A 21,680-nucleotide genomic window follows, 5' to 3' on the forward strand; every position below is an offset into this window, starting at 1 on the left:
AAGGGCAACAGAGGTTCCTCTTTGGCTTCATTTAGTGAAGGCTTATGTAATGCCACCTTAGGTTCACTATATCCCAGGACCAAATTCTGTAGCCTGAAGGATTATGTGAACATTAGAGAGAAAAGAAATATAAGAAAACCAAAGAAGAGACCATCACAGTGTTACAGACAAGGAGTTTATTATAAAATTAAGTCACTCTGTCTGGCAGACATTTAAAAAGTGAATTGTCCAATGAATTATCGAATGCACATTAGACACCAATAAAATTTAAGAAACATTCAGATATTAACAGTCCAGGAAATTCAAATGTTTTTACAACCAGTTTTTGGCTGCACTGAAAACTCCAGCGTAAACTTTTTGTCTTGACAAATATTTGACGTACATACAAAATACATCTTACCCTCTAAGGACATGAATTCTGAAGGAATGATGCATTGATACAATGGCCTGTGTTCAATAAACATTTGCCCTTAGATTAAATAAAAGTGTTCCTTATTTCTTCACAAGCACAGTTTGGAAAGTTCATTGTAGTGACTCCTGACCTTGACTGATTGTTGGTGAAGACAAATATAACACCTGAATTTAATTGTGAGTCAAGGATTCAAATGTAGATTTAATCATGGTCAATGTCCTTAATAATGGACAAAATAGGTGAAATGTAAAAGGCAGAATTACACTTCCACAAACAGCCAAACAAAAGAGTCTCGATGTATGCAAGCCATATGACATTGATATGAATATCGCCCCACTGAATCAGTCCCATGAATACAGGCTCTCAATGCAAATACATTTTAAGCAATGTCACCAGTCTGTCTATATATGAAAGAAACCATTTAAAAAAAAAACTAAAATAAATTAACCCAAGTATACACCTCCCATCCCAAAACAGCAAATGAGCAGCTTAATGCATTCCACTTTTAACACCCGAGTGTAATTTATATTACAATGGTAAGGCATGTTTTATTAACGAAGGCTCACAATTTTTCATTAACATTCTTAGGGTTGCTAAAATTTAAAAGTAATTATTAAAATAAAAAGGTAAAAATTAAAATATGATCAAATCAATTTTCATAGATAAAATTTTTTCTCCCTGTGCACACATAAATGGCATACATAATAGCCTGTTTGAGTATTTACATAGGAATTAAGAACTGTACCCCAACTGAAAATTGGTGGGATTTGGCACTTTAGCAAGTAGTTGTGTGTTCTACATGACAATGTTTCATAGTTTTCTGGATAGGAATGCAACTTCAAACTTCTGTGTGCAGACCAAGATACAGCCAGACCCAGAGGAAAAGTAAAAGGAATGACAGCTGTGTGCTAGAACATTCTACTCTTAAATCAAACAGCCGAATTACCGTACCTTTAACTTGTGGGTCACCCCATCTGTAGGTATGACGAAAGCTAAAAACACCAAACCTTTACCACAATTCCCTTTAAACTATGCTACAATCGCAGAGTAATGCTATTTTAAAAGTAGCCAGTGCATCAGTGAAAACCACACCAGCAAAAAGGACAACGGTACACAAATTTTCATCAATAGGATTGCAGAGCTCTTCATGCCTATTGATATGATCCATAAAAGACTACTTACAATCCATAATCTCCAGAAGGCAATGCAAACTATTTTTGAGTTTTTCAGGAGGACTCCAACAGTAATGGTCATGCATTAGGGAGACCAATTTAAAGACCACACATCCAGGACATTGGGCTCTTCGTAATGAGATTCAACTTTCTTCAATTTCAGAGCATTTAGCGAAATACTACAACTGGGAACTAAAAAGAGAACTAAAGCGTGTGAGTCTAGACTCACAGAATTTAAAGCAAAATATACACAATTTTCAAATAATAAAATGGCTGTGTGCACTTGCTGCCATGCTAAAACCACTAAAAGCACTCTTACGAGATTATACAATTACACCCTGTGCTCCCAACATGATAATGTACCATGCGCACACTATTACTCGCTAACCTGAGCATCCAGTCCATGCAGACAGCGGAAGACTTGGTGTGCTCATCTGCTAGTGTGACCATCTGTTTTCATGACACTAAAAGCCAAGGTCCTCATTTTTTTTTTCTTTTTTTAAAAATTGGGCAAAGGCAGTTTGTCCTCCCTATGCCCAATCCTGAAAGCTCATCCAGGCAGGTAGAGATGTTTATGGATCTTCCTCCCCTTCAAAAAGGTCCCATTTCTCAAGGAGCGCGAATGATTGTCAGGAGTTGTCATCACCTTCATTGATGACATGCTGGTAGCTGCTCTTGCTATCCTGCTGTTTACATAGAATGAAGAGGAGGAGCCCAATGAGAAGGACAACCAGGCAACAGAATACAGTCAGCCCGATGATCACCTCTGTGGAAGAACCAAAAAACAAACACACCGCCAATTTTACCACTTTACATTAATATCATGAATTTCTTCTTTAATACTTATTTCTTTAATAATTTGGTTCCCAGTTCGGTGCTGAGAATCTTAAATCCTTCTGCAACGTTCATGCTGCCAATTCGGGAAAGTGTAGACATCCATGGTTCTCCTCCGAAACACATGGTCTCGCCAGCTGCTTCTTTTCATACCACAGATTATAGCTAAGCTCACACAGCGTGGAAGACATTTCACATGTGGCTTTCACATGCAGTCCATCGGTGCCCAATCAACCAGCGGGGGCAATGAATGCGATCCCCATTTCAATCGATAATATGATATTCAATTATATTCTATTTGTATAGTGCTTTTTACAGAGAACTGTCACAAAGACACTTTACAGAGTAGCAAGACAAGAGACAGTAATAAGAGCAAATAGAGCAAACACCAGGCCTAAAACCCCACATAGCAAGTATGTAAAGGATACAGCACTCAAGATGGCAACACTACTGCATCATGGGTCCATTCAGAATGACTCACCTCCTTGCATTCAAGATTTACTGATATTCCGCTACCTTTTAACTACTGGTATTCTTTACAATTAATTTATTGATACTCTTTGCCATTAACATTATGGCTCTTTCACTGTGGATTTAATACTGTATTTCCCCTTCGATAGGGCACTAATCCAGAACAAAATTTTACGACTGCACTGTTTTTTAAAATTATGCTTGGCTTCTTGTTTTATAGACCTTTTATATCCATGCTGGTGTTCCTTTAACCTCACACAAATAAAAATTACAATAATATGTTATGCTTTATACAGACCATTAGCCGTTTACAAAAAATTCCTTAGGCTGTATACATTTAAACTGCCAAATTCAAGAATTGAAAAACACACAACCCCCACATCCAAAGTCAAAATAGCCATAACGCTATATTTTGTAGTTTTAGATTCATGGGGCTTGGGTCTTAGGAAGGTCATACGTGAAATTGCATTTCGTCTTCAGGATAGACATACGATAACTGTTAATGTTATTTTGCTTTGTTTGAATTAAAGGGGTTCTGTGAGTTTGCAGCAATGAAAATTTCATATCGATAAGCATACGGATATGAGCAGATAACTTTTTTATCCAGCTCAGGGCTCCAGGGACAAAAGGTCAAAATAGAACAAAGTGCCAAGATTATCCACTGTAAAGTCAGCATTTTTTACTTTGCATGATTACATCTTCCATGTCTACATGTTAACCTAAATGCTGCACACTATTCAGAACGTGTGACAAACTAGCAATTTAACTGGAGCTCGGTAGCTTGCTTTAACATTTGCGACAGGGACTTTCAACAGGAGGAGCAGCAACCACAGGGAATGAAAAGAGCAAGTCCAAATGGCAGTCTTAATGCAGCCCTGCACGTCTGCATCTGAGTATGTACCTGTATCCTTCATCCTGGGGGGCACCTGGCACTCTGCCTCCCAGTTCTCAGGGATGACTGGCTTGGTGAGTCGCACAAAGTCCTGCAGGGGGCAGTACTGAGTGCAGCCCGGCAGTACCACTGGGTAGGGCTCCTTGGTGCTGTCGTTCCGAAAGTACATAGCAACCGAGAAGGACCTAAAGACACAATCGGGTGGCAAAGAGACAAATGTTCAGGCACTGATCAAAGCAAAAAAAACCTTTAGACAAGGAATGATATATTTTTTTTAATTAATTTTATTTAACCAGGGAAGTCAGACTGCCATCTCTTTTTTCAAGTGAGCCCTGAAACCTACCTGTCATTGGTCTGTGGTAGGAAACAAAAGTACCCGGAAGACATGGGGACAAAATGATAACTGCAGCAGCTGATTTCAACTGGATATTATAAACTGTGAAATGTTAGTCATTGTACTTTTAAAAGGTCCTAATGCATTAAAATTGCTGGCCCCTACATATTACCAAGTACAGCTGGAAATTCAACTGAAGAGGTAGTACCTGTCCCAAAGGTGCAGTAGCAATTGCACCCTGGATTCAAACATGGCGAAGTTCTCTACATGCTGTTATTGTAACTCTGAAAGCAATGTAAGTGTCAGCCTGAGTGAGCTTCGGAATGTCGCAAGTCACCTACCCATTATCTTCTTGGAGCAGCTCAAATATGTGGCAGGAGGCATAGGGGGGCTGTTTCCCATTGAAGACGTTGAGGGCCGACTGCAATGCCACTAGAGTAGTGTCGTGCTGCAAAATGCACAGCATTTCATTAAAGATTCAGTGACATGTGAGAAAGTCAGGTGACGTGAGAAAGCTTAAACGCAAGCACTTAAAGGACTAGGCATGCATATTAAATCTATTTTTAATCTGAAATGTGTTGAACTACGATTCAGTAAAATAAACAAGGGCTTGCTACTCTAAAGTAAAACTGGCTGTTATTATATGTATGTGAAAGAAAAAACAGCCAAGGAATAGTTAAAAAAAGAATAATTTAATTGTAATAAATAAGTATATGTATAGTTGAAACTACAGGTATGTTTTATGCAATTTGTGAAATCCAGTTTACAGTATATGCACGTTTGAACATTGTGTATGCACGTATTTATCTATGTGTGCATTGAACTATACAAATGAAAGAGAAATGTTTAATATTTCCAAACATTCAACACAACACTGGACATATTACAATTGTTTTCACATTTCAGCACATATTTTAATATTCTTCAAATTTTAGGTTGGCAAGAAGTCATGCTAGCCTTACTGCTGAGTACATCATCATCTTCAGAAGCTTCTTGGAGCCAGATACTGCAGACTCAGTCATGTTTTTCAGGATATGACCAAGAAGAACACCTAGAAAAGCACAACATAATACAGTAAAAACATTAAGCCGGGTGTTCCAGTTTGCTGAAGTTGAATGAGGACAATTGATTGTGGTAAACTATGGCTCTCCAAACTGGAAAATAACAAGTCACCAAATATAAACAAGGCCACCGAAGAGCGTGGCAAATGCCCCCGACCGTATGTTGTGAACCACATAATGTACCACATTGGACTTGACCACACAAAGGCTGGTTTCTATTGGTGACACCACCGCTCATTCAAGATGGCGGCCGTGGCAGCCATGTGGAATGAGCGGTGGCGTCACCGATGGAAACCAGCCTTCGTGTAGTCAAGTCCAATTCACCACTGAAAAATCAGCCCGATCGACAAAGGAGTTTTCTGTTAAATGAGCGGAAACCAAATTCAAGATGGTGGGCATATTGAATGAGCGGTGGCGTCACCGATCGAAGCCAGCCTTCGTGTAGTCAAGTCCAATTCACAACCAAAAAATCGACAAAGGTGTTTTCTATTAAATGAGCGGAAACCAAATTGTTGACAGACGACGAACAGGGCCTTGACATAATGCCCCTCCTGCCTCCTACGGAGGCCGGGGGCATAAAAATGAACAACATAGCTAATGCTGCTACACAATACATTACTTCCTCTTCACTACACAAGCCCCTGTCACAGTTCTTCTGGGTTTTTCCTGCATAGAGAAATCTTTTGTGAGCACCAAAGCAAAATTTGAAAGCACCAAAGCATTACAAAAATGGAGAACAGGAACTAGTTCAATGTGAACAATGTGGGATGACCCTACATGCGACCGTAAGCGCTAAGCTCAAAGACGAGGAGCACCAAAGACCCTTCTCATGCAGGGAAAACCCTGGTCTTATTATTTCCCAATATTTTATCATGTTTTGACAGTCCTACATGTCACTCTGGATAAGAATGTCTGCTAAAAAATGAAAACAACAACAGCAGTGGCGTGGAATCCAAGTCTGTACGTGAGAGGCAGCCTCTTCAGATGTTTCCACAACTGTACCAACAGTAATGATAGGTTTCCTTTATTGTACACTCCTGGGCAAAAAAATGGGCCAACCCTAAAATGACAAAATATTAAGCTTTCAGTGGTCTTAACAACAAACCATTGGTCGGAAAATTAGCAAGAACTAAACAAATGTACTCCTGAGACCTCCTGTGCCACCATTTTCTCTTTTACTTTTGCTGCAGTGAACTGTTTAGGGAAAAGCTAGAAACAGGGAAATGCACTTATACAGTAGACAAATTAACATAATGTCAAATAAAAGAGTCATGTTTGTATTTGGTTGCATATCATTTGCATGCCATGACTTCCTGATGTCAGTGACCTATCAACATCATCTGGATATCTTAATTTTAGGTTGTCCTACAAGCGATACAAAAACTCTTTGCATTTGAATGGATCTCTGTGGGAATTGGGGGGTGGGATTGGATTCAGCTGTAAATTATGCTGATACAGTATGGAACACATTTGTTGGCTAAATGGCTTTAAGTCATCAGGAAAATTAATCAGGAGAAACAATGCTTGTAGTATCTACTGCATATCTGGCAGCAGCATGGTGGTTTGAGGCTCATTTGATACCCTGGACCCTTGATGACTTAAAGAAGTCTTCATCATGGTTTCAGTCCCAAATACATTTGTATTGTATGTAACTGTATGTGGTGTCTCTGCATTAATAAGTCAACAGATCCATGCACTCAGTTGGTAATGGCATATAGTTCAGGACTTCACAGACTAGATCTCACATAAAAATTCTCAGTCTTACTGCGACAAACACATGCTTTAACTCACTGCATGTTATTGTACAATTTATTGACACTTGAAAGCATGGTTGGCAGGGTGAAATAAATGCCGTTATTGTGATGGACAAGAATTCATGGAATTTATTCATTCAAAGTGCACTGTGTGATGCAGTGTAACTGGTAAGAAAGGCTTGTTTAGACAGTAAACAAATACCAGCGGTGATACAATACGATGACAATAGAAAATACTCCACTTATCCATTCACTTTTATACGTCTTTCATTGAATACGTTTTGAACTTTAATATGATCTGCTGGATTGGTAACCTAAACCTTAAGAGCAAGAATAGACTGGTCAACATTGTAAAATTAGCTAGCAGGATCATTGGCGTAAGCATATCTGATCTCTCCCGGTTGTACCAGATGTGAGCCATTCTGAGGGATTCCCAGCATCCCGTTCAATCAATTTGTATTACTTCCCTCAGAGCGCAGATATAGACTCCCTACATTAAAAAGAAACAGGACTAAACACTCTTTAGTCCCAACTGTCATTGGCTTTCTTAATAAGTTATAGTAAATCGTTTTTATTTATTTGTTCATTTATTTATTTATTTATCTTTAAATGATTATCTGTTGCTGAGGGTATTTATTGTTATTTATTGTCATTTACTGTATACTATGCTGCAGAACAAATTGCCCCATGGGGATAATAAAGACTCAACTAACTAAAGAGGACAGTTGAAAAATCCTGTCAGGCCTCTCCGGGTCTTAGGTGTACATTAACACACAAACACTCTTAGATGGAGACACTGGTGCTCCAGGCCAATGTCTACTCATTCATGAGCTAATAAAAGCTGTCACACCGATGTCATGAGTTTGATTGCATGCAAATATTGGGATATGCAGAAGCAGAGGACAATACAACCATTCCACCCTCCACAGTCAGCTTCTCAGTACATGCATATATGGTGAGCTCACCTCCCTGCAGCCGAGACTTCTCCACGCGCTTGTAGACCCCAAACATGATCTGGAAGCTGAAGTCCTTGAGTATTTTCAGCTTCTCCATGACGTCCTTGGTCACCCAAGGGGGAGGTTGCATGTGATGCATCGCCTGAATAGACGGACAAGAGACAGGCAAGCAGACACGTGACCCAGAGCAGGAACGGAAAGCAGACGCCACCCGGAATAATACAACTGTGAAACGGCACTTAACACTAAGGGACAAAGGCAACAGTACATCCTTACAACCCATTATAACGCCTCCCAACCACTCCTGGAAAATACAAATTAGCTTTCAGTAGTTTGTGCTGTGCATTCCATTATAAAGGAAAGGGTCACCCAATGTGCAATAATAGGCCTGAAATTAGCAGTTAGTTGTGGCAGTTTGATTGCAACAAATCATCTCAGCCAAAAGGGAAGTTATTTGTGCCTACATGCATTAAATCAAGGCCTGAGATCAAACCAAGTTCCCTATAAAGTCACATGCACTGTCGACACTCGGCAGTCACAAGACAGAGGGAGCTGGCTATGCTAATATGCAACTTCTGGGTTTCTGCTTTCACGGTTACAAAGTTCCTGAGCCACCAGCTCTCAGACAGGACTATTGCAAGATACATTAAATCCTGTAGGGCTACAATTCCTGTCTCAGTAGATATCAAACCACAAACGTTACATTACATTACATTACAGGCACTTAGCAGACGCTCTTATCCAGAGCGACTTACACAACTTTTACATAGCATTTTTACATTGTATCCATTTATACAGCTGGATATATACTGAAGCAATTTCGGTTAAGTACCTTGCTCAAGGGTACAATGGCAGTGTCCTACCCGGGAATCGAACCTGCGACCTTTCGGTTACAAGCCCAGTTCCTTACCCACTGTGCTACACTCCGTCACTAATCACCACAATTTCAGCCTAAATGTGCAAGCATTTATTATCCCTCTACAGGCTATACAAGTGACTTCCCCAGACTGAGCACAGATCACACACTGGTTCAGGCAAATGAGGTTTCATCCAATCATCTAGGTTTACGTGCAGAACGGCAACTGTATAGGGGTAATGCACTGTGGATCATGGCTAGCCACTGCAGCTGAATTTGCGAAGCAGATAGGAGCCTTCAACGGAAGAGGCTTGTCTACCCCTGCACATTCATATTTGTCTCATGCCCCGCTAAGTGCTGCATATAGTCAGAGAGCCAGAAATGGAAAACAGCATTAATGTTCCAAAGGACATGGTGCCTACTACTGTACCTCACAGAACAAGGTGTCATGGACACTCCACACTGTTTCGACAGAGGCATCCTTCAAACCGGTTTTGTTCCTCAGCATCTCAATGAAGTCCTGAGGGAAAAAGAAAACCAGATATCCATAAGAAACCATGCTGCAATTTCCTACATAAACACCTCAGAGGTTTTACTTGAGAGCTACAAGAGTGGAAAGGCACCTACTTTGTAGTAAGTGGTCACGTTGCGGTAGGCCTCCGTTTGCATGGTCTCATTGAGAAGAATGTTGAAGCGGGGGCAGTTGGGCAGAGGGAATGACAGAAGCTGAAACGAGGCAAAAACGCAAGTGAGGTCCTTGTTTTTTTATTTTTTCATTTTTATTTTTTTTTACAAATCTAATAATGTTAGCTACTGACCGTTTGTCAAGTCCTGCCCCTCTCCTACACTCCTTAGTTACTGCTGCTAGGTAAGACAAAACATTTTTCACAAGACTCTGGTCTCAATGAAAACAATTGAAAATAACCTTAGTAAAAGAAATTGGTATCCATTTGGGGTCTAATATCAATTTGATTATTGTATTCTTAAAAAATAGGTATAGCTAATTAAAAGGGTCTCAAGTACAGTCCTGTGTGAATGTATTATTCAACTCACACCAGCAGCTGGTCAAAATTTTGTTTTTAAAGTGAAATGGTTTGCCATGGCCACTTGCCATTTCTCCACCGTGGAATAACAGTACCCCTGGAAACTGCAAGTGGCCAATCACTTACCAGGAGTATCAAATTTCTTCCCATACATTTAATTTAACCAGCCTAAAAGTAGCTAGCTGACTTTCCCATATCTAGGCTACTCTTGAGAAACAAATCTTTGCCCAACCTAGCAACGGTTGCTATGCATAAGAGCTCTCTGATTGGAGGCTCAGCTAGTCAATAAAAACGCAATAAATAATAATACATTTGTTATCCTGGGACTAATGAGATGACTAATGAGATGTTAATATCCTGTCTAGAGTCCGAACCAGAAACATTCTGGTGGTCCAGAACCCAATGCCCATGTCTTTGTAGTACAGTACTTACCCGATCCTCTTCCTGGGGTACTGTGTGAACAGGAATGGGCTGCCATTTGAGGTCAGGGTTAACAATCTGCGACCCGTTGGGCGGGTACATGCCAGCTAGGTTTGCCTCAGCGCTCATCAGGGTCCGGTCATAGTCTGTGCTGCGGACTACAATCTATGCATAAAAAAAGAACAAGCAGTGATAAACAACTGAGTTAAAAGTAATGTATGTGCTTATGAATTAATTCTGATTAGTTTACACTGAGTGACAGCTAATTTTCCTAGTTTTATTATATCTTCAGTTGTAACTGATTTTCACAGAACATTTCCATTCAATTTTCCATAAAGAGTAGATAAGGCTTTGATGCATTGAAAATTAAGCAAGGGATATCCCCTTCCAGTTTATCTTTCATGATTATATAATGTATCCCAGTCTCTAACCCACGCAAACTATTCTCCACCTTCTCTTCCCTCCTCATTCCTCCTCCACCCCCATCTCTCTCTTCCCTTTCCGCAGATGACTTTCTGGACGCCTTTGAAGGAAAGGTGGCTACAATGCGGAACTCCTTGCCCATCCAGTGAGCCCCCCAACCCCCCAGGACAAACCCACAGCTACACTGACCTCCTTTGAGATGCTGGAGGATTCCGATGTACTGCGACTCATCACTTCTCATCGTGCAACCACCTGTCCACTTGACCCCATCCCATCTACAGTCCTCCAATCCATTTCCAGTGAGATCCTTCCCTATCTGTTCTCCATTGTTAATTCCTCTCTTGCATCTGGTCATGTTCCCTCTGATTTTAAGATGGCTCGCGTCACCCCACTCCTCAAGAAACCCACCTCAGACCCCTCTGATGTAATGAATTATCGACCCGTATCGCTTCTACCCTTTCTGTCCAAAACCCTTGAGCAAGCAGTGCTTAAACAACTAACCTCTTTTCGCCATCAGAACAACCTGTTAGACCCTCACCATTCTGGCTTCCGATCTGGGCACTCAACAGAGACTGCGCTCCTGGCTGTGACGGAGGCACTCGCCACTGCAAGAGCCTCACGCCTCTCCTCTGTCCTGATCCTTCTTGACCTGTCTGCAGCATTCGACATGGTCAACCACAAAATACTCCTCTCCACCTTGGCTAAGATGGGCACTGCTGGGTCTGCTCTGTCTTGGTTCGCTTCCCATCTTGCAGATAGGTCCTACCAGGTCACCTGGATGGGGTCTGCCTCTGCTTCTCATACCCTTGTTTTGGGAGCACCGCAGGGTCCTCTGCTGTTCTCCACATACACCAAATCTCTTGGTTCAGTTATTAATTCACATGGCTTTTCCTATCATTGTTATGCAGATGACACGCAACTCTTCCTTTCTTTCCCCCCCCTTGGCCTCACAGGTCGATGATAAGATATCTTCCTGCCTGGCTGACATCTCCACCTGGATGGCCAACTACCACCTGAAGCTCAACCTCAACAAAACTGAACTGCTCTTCTTCCCATACAAGACCTCCTTACAATTACAACGTGAGCTCTCAACGGTTGATGGCACCACAGTGACTGCCTCTCACTCTGCTAAGAGGCTGGGGGTGGTCCTGGATGACCAACTGGACCTCAAGGAGCACATCAAGGCAACATCACGGTCCTGCAGATTCCTTCTGTACAACATCAGAAGGATTCGACCATACCTAACCACGCACTCTACCCAGCTGCTTCTCCAGGCTACGGTGACCTCCCGCCTTGATTACTGCAACTCCCTCCTTGCAAGCCTGCCAGCTTGTGCCATACAGCCACTACAGATGATTCAAAACGCCACTGCCCGACTCATCTACAACCTTCCCAAATTCTGCCACATCACTCCTCTGCTGCGATCACTCCACTGGCTACCGGTCGCTGCCAGGATCCGGTTCAAAGCCCTGACCCTCGCCTACATTGCAGTCAACAGGGCAGCCCCTATCTACTTACAGGACATGATTCGATCCTCTACGCCTGCTCAACCACTCCGCTCTGCAGCAGCAGGGCGCCTTGTACCCCCACTCACCCGAGCAAAGGGATCACAAAGCTTCTCCACCCTAGCTCCCCAGTGGTGGAACGAACTCCCTGTCCCTCTTCGAACCTCTCCCTCACTACCCATCTTCCGCCGTGGTCTGAAGACTCATCTCTTCAGACTATACCTGGACTAACTACCACCACTCCGTATGTTTCACTCTAAATCTACCTCCCCCCCCCCTTTTTCATGACACTCGTTACATGTTTCCCCATCCAAGCACTTTTTGGTAATTTGTATTTGTCCTAATACAGTAGCTTGTTCTGCTGCCTAGTTGGCTTTGCAGAGGTTAGGTCAGAATAGTGTGTGAACTAAACTGTGTTCTTGGCTAGAAAAAGCTGTACAAAATAAGTATTGTATCTTATTGAACCTGTGTTTTGTAGTTGTCCATGACCATGAAATGCACTTTTTGTACGTCGCTTTGGATAAAAGCGTCTGCCAAATAAATGTAATGTAATGTAAAAAAACAACTAGCAAATGGCACAGTATTATGAAGTGTCAAATTACAGAACCATAGGCTCGTGTTCACTGGTTGGCTTAAGGGACAACAGGAATCAACTGGAAAAAGAAGAGGTTCTATGGTATTGAACGGCTCGTTATCAACCCAAAACAACAAAAAACTTCACATTGGAACGCATCCCCTCTTATTTACATTTGTTTTCATGGGAGAAAATTCCCCTTTGTACGTCACTTCATACAACGTCCTTGTTTTTTGGAAAGTAACTGCAAAATACAGTGTGTACGGCATATGGAAGAGTGTGACGGTATATTGACACAGGTTATGCTGTATATGGTGCACACAATGTTGCTGTTGCCTGTTTTTCCCTCTCTCCTCCCAAAACCCCATGGGAATTCCTCTGGAAATTAAAACTGCAGAGACCCTTCCTTATCTACGCACAAAAATCTAGGGTGTTATAGTGTTTGCAGTTGAGATTGTCAGGGCCCAGCATGGCCACACCATACCACAGGATCATTACTGTCTTTTGGATTTGCAGTCTGAATGGACAACCTGTGACATTAAACAGAATAAATAAATTGAAAGTCTTAATTTCCAAGCAGGTAATGGCTGCTGAAGTCTGGCAGTTTGAAATGTACATTTCTGAGGCCACAAGCTGAGGACAGCAGAAGTCCATATTTTACAACTGGTCCTGCCACATACTAGATGTTATGCTTGTTAGGACATTCTTTGCCTGTGAATGGGGATTTCATATCTAGGTGGAGTGCTGCTAGTGGAATGAGGGGACATAAATGGAAATTAGCAGGGTAAATCCCATATAGACATTAGGAAGAAAAAAAATTCACACAGAAAGTAGGCAATGTGTGGAACAGCCTGCCAGGTCATGTGTCCATCAATACTTTCAACTTTATTTTACTTTGTTCCAGTACTTGCTCAACAATGCTGATTTTTGCAAGTCACAAGAGAAATACCTGGTGTCGATCATAGGACTCATTCAGAAAACCATTGTAACGTTGTCGGAGTGCCTGCCCCAGCTCGAAGTGCTGCCTCATCCCATCCTGAAGAGAAAACAAGTACATGCAACTGGAATAAAAACAACTTTCAAAGATCCAATATTCGGACTAACCAAAATAATCTCCCCAACACATTTGAAGTAAATTATTAAACGTTTATATCCAATGCAAAGACAATGTACATGAACGTGCACCAAGTTCCAAACAGATAAATAATAACAAGCGGCTCCACAGTCACTAAAAAATGCCCTGTTCACAAAATGGTATAAACTCCAATCATCTATTAGTATCATTAAATAGTCGATCCAGAATTATTGGCATCCTTGATAAACATGCCCATTTTTGGACTGTAGAAAATAAGTAACGCAATAATGGAGATATTGTCATTTTCCCAAAGCACCCCTCTGATCAGTACTTGATGCAACCTCCCTTGGGAACAAGTCACAAGTCTCTTTTTCTTGGGAAGTTTAAAACTGTCCCAGATGCCTGAACCTTTTTTGTCCTTACCCAACCGTATGTACAGGTACGCTTACCCGTTTATGTATTCTTTGTACCCATTACATAATTTGTGTAGGTCAAAGTCCATCTGTCTGTTTTGATAAGACAGTTCTTTCCCCTTGGTAATGGCTAACAAAGGGATTTTACATGCGTGTTCTCATTGTTATACCCTCATGAAACAGGAAGTGAAGGAAGGCCACATTATTGCTCCTTAAAACTGAGATGAATACATATAAGTAGAATTTTGCTGCAGATTTTACTTAGATTTTATTTAAAACAAACTTTAGGGGTGCCAATAATTTTGGCAAACCTAAAATAATAAAATTGTTTTATACAGAAATAAAACAAGTAGTAAATTTATTGAGTAAAAATAAATGAATCATCAAACAAAGGTACCAAAATGATTTGCTTTTGATTTTGTTTAAAATAAACTCTGCAGGCGCCAATAATTTTGACACATTTTATAAACTTTTTGCTCAATAAATTTATTAGTTTAATTACTCAATAAAATAATTCTGGGCATACGTTTCCTATATGTCCACTGAATATAAAATGAAGCTCAATATCTGATGTTTTAGACAGTCTTTTTTTTGTCTCTTTCATAAAGGGTGCCTATAATTACTGACCTGGCTGCACATGCAAATATCTATATTTTAACATTTAAAATAAATTAAATTTTTAGGCAAATTCAGAGACAGATAACAAGTAGCTCCACAAGACTGCAATTGAAACATCTGCTGATTGAAGAATTAACCACTATAATCTCTCCCACGTCTTGCTTTACATTGCTCCAAACTGATGGGAATAAATTCTAATACACCTGGAGGACTTAGCCCAAACAGGATTTCCTCACACAAAGAGTATGGAGCTTGCTGTACGCAAATACACATTTCTTACATTTCACCCTCTTAACAAATATTGTCACTCTAGGTCTTGTGTGTACAACAGTTGAAAGCACAGGTGTCAGTGCTATCAGAGTTGTCCATACTGTCCTCTGCTTTGAAGAGAAGTTGTGCTTGCAAGGGGGCAGTACCTGCGAAAGCTGTCCAAAACCCTGAGGCCACGCACTCTCCTGGTAGGGATCAGTGGGATACGCCTTGACAGGTGATCGGTCACCATGACGATAGAGCTACAGATGCATATCAGGGAGAGATTACATCACCGGGTTATTTATGGGTGCTTGACCCCACCCCCCACAAGAAGAAAAGGCTAAGAATATTATAGTTAAAGAGTCGATTCCTTAAAAGAGCATCCATTAATGAATAAGTTCAACCTACCATGCTTGAAGAAATATAAAACTTTTGGTTTTTTGGAAAAAAATACTTCAAACTACTGCAAACTGAATCTTCACCCAAAACGTTTTACACACTCTGCAATGGAGTGCATCTCATTGTGTACAAAGGAAATGTGCAACAAATGTTTGAAATAGGCCTCTTTTTTTAAGTATCAGTAGCTACGTGGCCCCAGCAGTTTTGGTCACTATCGATTTCCCCCAAAAGGATTTCCTCATTTGTTAAGTAATTTGATGACGAGCTGAAAAAAGGAAGCCATTAAGTGTAACCAAAGCTGTCGTTTTGTAAAACCAGAAATTCCAGTACACTGGGAATGTAAGTCGTTTCACCAGCTGATTAAATGCAGCCTCATTTAACTTCTTGCATCTTCTTTATGAATGTGTTTGTATGTCATGAAAAGGGTGAAATGTTTTGCAAGGTACCTGGTTCTTCAATCACTGTTAATTTATACTGGAATAAAATAGTTATTAGGTGAAGTCAATTCAGAAAACCGGAGCTCTAGGTGTCTTGCTGCTTTAATTCACGAATACATTCAATTATTCCGCTATAAATGTTTACTTACGACCCCATTCACCAAATTGCATTTAGTTTTAACAACAGAAAACGTGTTTGACGGGATCTCATAGTATTGTATGTGTGTGACTACCACAATGTATTATTGTTGTGTGTGCCTTTTTTGTTTCCTTAAAACCCTAAATACTGGAACAGTGCTTTCAGATTACACTATATTCTTCCCTTCTGAAAATGTTATCCGTCGTATACGCAAGAAAATATGATTTACGTGAAAGGAATGGCTTTCACCGAGGACCAGGCTTACTGTGTTGACTTCTAGCCACACAAACTATAATTAAGGAATCTAAAGTCTGCGTAAATTAATTGTTTAAGGCGCATGTCGATACGTAAACTCACAAACAGGATCATCTGGCTTGCTAGCTGCTACACAACTTTCCATCTTGGGAGCATGGAATTTCGACACGCCTAATTATAATTACAGCAAGGCATTCCTAGGCTACAAATACACTGTCCTAGCTAATTGTTGGTAATTGCCATTTATTATAAAGTTGTAATGTAAGTTTATGGACAGCGAACTGGGGGATTGACTGCATCCGTGCATGAGACAGGGGGTGGCGTTGCTAACTAGCTATGTACGCCGGCAATGACAGCTCCAAAAGCTAGCTAGCTATTAGAAGTAGCTATAGCTAATACTCTTGATCTGCATGCCAAAAATAAGACAAATAGCATCCTAATAAGTGCCTAACACTGTAGATGGCTAGCTACATAGCTAATTCAATAAACGCAGCTCGGTATCTGGTTAGTGTAGAGCAAATTAAAAGCAGGGTGAATGCATAAATTGTAGGCTAAGTCTTTTTAAGTGAACATACAATTTGGTGTCAATGCGCACAAACGGACAGCTTCATGAGTAACCACTTGCTTTCACGTAGAAAGAAAATCACCAGTCGCTCTAAACGAGTTCAGTAGGCTGTTAACTAGCTAAACATACAGATGTTATACATGGTATTTCTGCAGGAGTAGGCTACGTTTTTCTAGCTATCATACTGGCAGTATGCATTTGACTGCAGCAAGCTAGCTGCTGGTTAGATGGTACCGTATAAAATTACTTACCAAGGTGACAAATTTTAGCTTCCTCTCTCCGAAGGTTGTGTTTAAAACAGAAAACAGTGTCAACGATATCAGATAAAGCGAAACTATTTTAGCTGGTTGACACGGAGACCGGACCCTGAAGGCCATCTTGACATCAAGCCGAAAAAAACGAAACGGCCGGTCTTCAGATCTGGAAGGCAAGTCCAGGGAGCTTTGAACTATGCCCGACGGAAGGGTCTAAGAACCACGCAGGGATATCCTATTTTAATTGGTCCTCTTTAAGCATATACTGCACATTCATTGGACCCCACTGTGGAGACGAGGCGGGGCTTGGAAGTTGAAACTTATATTGCAAATGCTAAGTCATATCCATTAATTATGTAAAACGCACCCGTTTCTTGATCTTGGTATGCTATAAAGGTGTAGTATGTAAGTTTGTTGTAAGAACACTTTTGATCATATTTAGTTACATTTCCTTCACATCTCGACAGATGAATAAATTAAAAGATCTGCATATGCATGATTCATAAATTTTGCGTAGACTATCCCTAAAGGCTGCTTCATACTGTCCGCGGACAGCTGCGGACTTGTACCGGTCGCGCGGACGCGCACCCGGTTCCATCCTGGGTCCGCGTCGGTATGGCGTGCCACATGCGCATTTCCCAATCTACACTCCATTCCAGTTCCATTACCACAGAGTGAATGCGTAAGTGAATGCGATGATAAAAAAAATTTCGGTTACGCTGACCTATAAAACGCTATTCCAAAAGGAAAATTAGACATGCTATACATGTCAGGAATCCTGCCTGATTCTCCTTGTGTTCCGTTTTAGTTTTGTTTATTTTTTATTTTCTTGTGTGTATTTATTTTTATTTTCAGTTTACTTGTTTTCGCTTGCGGTTGTGTTTTCTGTGTTGGTGTGCGTTTGTTATTGTTTTTCCCCCTTAGGTTCCTGGTTCCGGTCCACGCCCACGCCCCGCCCCAGTTCCACCGGTTTCCGCATTCGCAATCAAGCCTCCACTTACCTTCCTCACCTGCATCCCATCTTCACTCATTGGCGTTGCTATTTAGTTTCTGTGTGCACCTTTTTCTTTGCCAGATCGTGCCTCTGATTTTTCGAGTAGCCTTTCCAGCCTTGTTGAGTATTTTTGTCCTTCCTGGTTTTTGACTTTTGCTTGTTTGTTTCCGACCTCGAATTTAGCCTGCCCGTGTTATTCCTTGCCTTGGTGTTTTGACCCTTGCCTGTTTAATCGACCTGCCCCCCGGTTCCCGTTTTTGTGCCTCTGCCCTGTCTACCTGATTTCCCGGATTTTGACCCCTGCCTGTATTTGATTAAGAGACTGCTTCTGATTCTGTGCTTCGCAAAATAAATCGCATCTTCAACTAACTCTGGTCCGCTTCTGAGTCCCACCCCAGACCGTGACAATACATCGTTAGAAAGCTTATACTCTCACCTGCTGAATAAATTAATTGTCAATCAAGCCAGTCTGTACTAAAGAGGGCGATAAAAAGTGTGCGCTTGTGAACGAGCTTTACGACTCCACCCGATGAAGGCCGTCTATTATCCTATGGTGACATCATACTTATTATTTCACTTTTATTCCACACAATGGAAGCAAAATGACAGAAATGTGATATATTGGGGTATAGGCAAGAGCGCAACTTTTGTTTTGTTACATCAGCCGTACTGTATCCAGCAAAACTAAATATTTGGAAAGATGTGACAGGACGGCTATGGGTAAACAGTTTTGACCCATGAGACATCCATTCCCATCGTCTACTCGGAAATCAAACGCTCTCGCGTTGTAGCTATTGCTCCCTCACAAGGTCTTCCAAAAGTGCTTGCGTACCATGGTCCTTTGACTGGGAATAGCTCACACATCTAGGCTAGGTTTTCATAGTCATGTGTAAAATGAGTTAATATTTTACAACCGTAATGCGATTTCCATTTTATTTTTCCTAGTTGCTCGTGCTATCACCTGCCATAGATTTCAAACACGTTTCGTAGGCATACTTTGTCGGGCAGGGTAGCTTCTGTTGGTTTAAAACAGAGACTGTAACAAATAAGACTGTTTAAAACTAGGAAGGCTGCGTTGTAGGCCTACTTCCTGCCAAGACTGACACCCAGCGGCACCAGGCTTGACCGGGTACAGCATCTATTTCTGCATCCACAGCAACCTAATTTGTTTGCATATGTTGCAAAACTATTTTCTTGAAATAAAGGACACAATTAAAGTACATATATAATCGTTATGACGGAAGAAATTACTTATATAAAGTCTCAGTTTCATCTGCGCGGATTTACAAACCTAAAAACTTATTTCTATAAACGCCCCAGGGCTATTCATCCCCGCTTATTTACGAGTTTCGATGGCGTTCGACCGATAAATTAATATATCAAAGCGCCTGCCATTTCTGAATAGCGCTCTAGAGGACATATTCGCACCAACACCTGCTACTTGTTTTTTTGGTGCAGGGTTTTGTGAAGAAACTTGCACGAACTGCCTGTGTTTCTTTACTGAGTCGATATTTTAGAATTTAAAAAACTGAGATTTTAAGCCCACATATTTATAAAAAGTCATGGAAGGAGGAGGGTACTGCATTTATGGTCTAAACGTCCAATACCATGGCCTCTGGACATTCTCACATTATTACAATATTGCTGTCGCTTTTAAACAACTGAACTGGTGCATTTACTGTCCCATACACTTGCTCAATAACAAGGCTATTGAGAGATAGGAAGGGTAAAGCGTGTCTCATGCCAGCAATACTGCTGAACCGCAACATGGAATAGTTTGTATGCATGGTTTGGAGCTAGCATAGAGGTACGACTAGGCATGAGTATTATTTATGATCAAATCTGTGCATACGACCATTTTATGTATGAGGCCCCGGTCTCACTGACTGCCCCAGGGTCTGAAACCAGCCTCTCCAAATTTCACTGTGCCTGAATCTTAACAACCAATCTATTGCTCATTAGATTCTATTGCTCTTACTAAACGCTGGGTGAAGGTCCACAAAGATTTACACACACACGAGGGGAGCAGCAGTCTAAATAAATTATTTTATATTGTGTGTCATAAAAAATGTTAGCTTGCTGTAGATATTGCTTGCCAGTCTTAAACATTCAATGGTATAAATAATAATATTTATTGTTAATTTTAATATAAATTGTTAATTTTTACTCAATAGGTATAATGATATTTGAATCTTTTAACTGAATAATGAATTTTTGCCACATTTAATGCGCTGCTTCCAGTAAATGCCATGACTATAAAATACTTTGTAACATACTCAGTTTGTGACAACACATCGGGTTGTGACAGTGCATGTGCCTTTACATTTTACATTTTACATTTACAAGTTAACACTGCTTCATATGTACATGCAGCAATGTCCAGCTGCAGTGTGAACATCACAGTCACAAAGCAACTTTACATTTTTGAAGACAATAAAGACATTAAAGTTGTATATAAAACACAAATTAGTTTTATTCTAAAACACGTTTTGCCAATTAAATTTTGTTGATTTAAATAAATCTAGGTAATTGGACAATGTAACTGCATGCATTTGTCTCATATGTGTGTGTGATCTTTGCCGTGAATATTCTCCAAGTGTCAGTGTAGAGAAAGAAGAGTACATGTATCCACTGTTTTACATAATGTTGATAAAACATGCACAGTTCTGCATTGCAAATAAAAATTATTTTATTACTCGCCTAGAGGCAGATGAGAAGAACTGGCTAAACCTGGTGGTTTTGAGCATTATGTGACTATAATGTGCTTATATTAATTTAATAACATCAACGTTGAAGGTCTGCTGATGCACTTTTATTTTATTTTTTTAACTTTTACTTTATTTTTACATTGGAATTTCAAAGTAGCAGTATTGGCTGTGTGGCAATAAGTAAACCTGTCTTGGCATTGGCATGCTGCTTTTCATGCTGCATTCATTGCAATGGAGAAGTACACTTCAGCTGGTACAAGCAGACTGCTGGTGTCTGATCAATCAGAGGTGCTGCTGGAGTGCAACGAGATGATAGAAATTTTCCCAATTGAATCCTCTCTTCCCTCGGCCAATTATGCAGCACCCTACCGGACCGATGGCCACTACTAGGAATAACACAATCAGTACAGATTACCAGAAACTACACTGCAATACATCCATGTAACCTGAACACAGAATCTTAAGCCGCGTTTCCACCGAAATTACCCGGAACTTTCAGTCCCAGGAACTACTTTACCAGGAACTAAAAGGTTCCTTCAGCCAATGGTTGTCTGCGTTTCCACCGGGGTCTAAAGTACCGCGAAGATTAGGTAAATTAGCCCACTGACGTTGTCGTCGGTCCATCTGTCATATGAGTTCTTCTGTAACCCCATACTACCACCGAAGTAGCCTACATTATTTTCTAATAACCGGGACAGCCCGGAGGGGTTTATTCCACTTATATACAACGGGTTACCAACAATGACTATATATGGTTACTTTTGTATTTATTGATTTTCATATATCCTCTCAAACACATTCATTAACAGCAGAAAACATGCACACGTTTGAAACAATTTGCTGTTTTATTATTTTCTCGTCGTC

The 21,680-nt window shown here is 40.7% G+C and overlaps 1 protein-coding gene across 2 annotated transcripts; it reads right to left on the bottom strand.

Moving 5' to 3' along the window:
- Positions 1–842: 842 nt before the first annotated feature.
- acp2 (acid phosphatase 2, lysosomal) lies at positions 843–17,326 on the bottom strand. 2 transcript variants are annotated; one of them, XM_064336295.1, is made up of 11 exons: positions 17,112–17,326; positions 15,230–15,325; positions 13,657–13,743; positions 10,218–10,370; positions 9,370–9,468; positions 9,173–9,262; positions 7,896–8,028; positions 5,078–5,166; positions 4,457–4,563; positions 3,791–3,966; positions 843–2,270 (listed from the first exon to the last, which is right to left on the bottom strand). In XM_064336295.1, the coding sequence occupies exons 1-11, from the start codon at positions 17,235–17,237 to the stop codon at positions 2,263–2,265; spliced, it is 1,164 nt and encodes a 387-aa protein (XP_064192365.1). In that variant the 5' UTR covers positions 17,238–17,326; the 3' UTR covers positions 843–2,262. The 2 variants fall into 2 exon arrangements, with proteins under 2 accessions (XP_064192365.1, XP_064192364.1); XM_064336294.1 differs by having other exon boundaries at positions 843–2,350.
- Positions 17,327–21,680: the final 4,354 nt, after the last annotated feature.

The sequence above is a fragment of the Anguilla rostrata genome, chromosome 5 (genome assembly GCF_018555375.3).
Source record: "Anguilla rostrata isolate EN2019 chromosome 5, ASM1855537v3, whole genome shotgun sequence".
In the NCBI taxonomy this organism is placed as follows: Eukaryota; Metazoa; Chordata; class Actinopteri; order Anguilliformes; family Anguillidae; genus Anguilla; species Anguilla rostrata.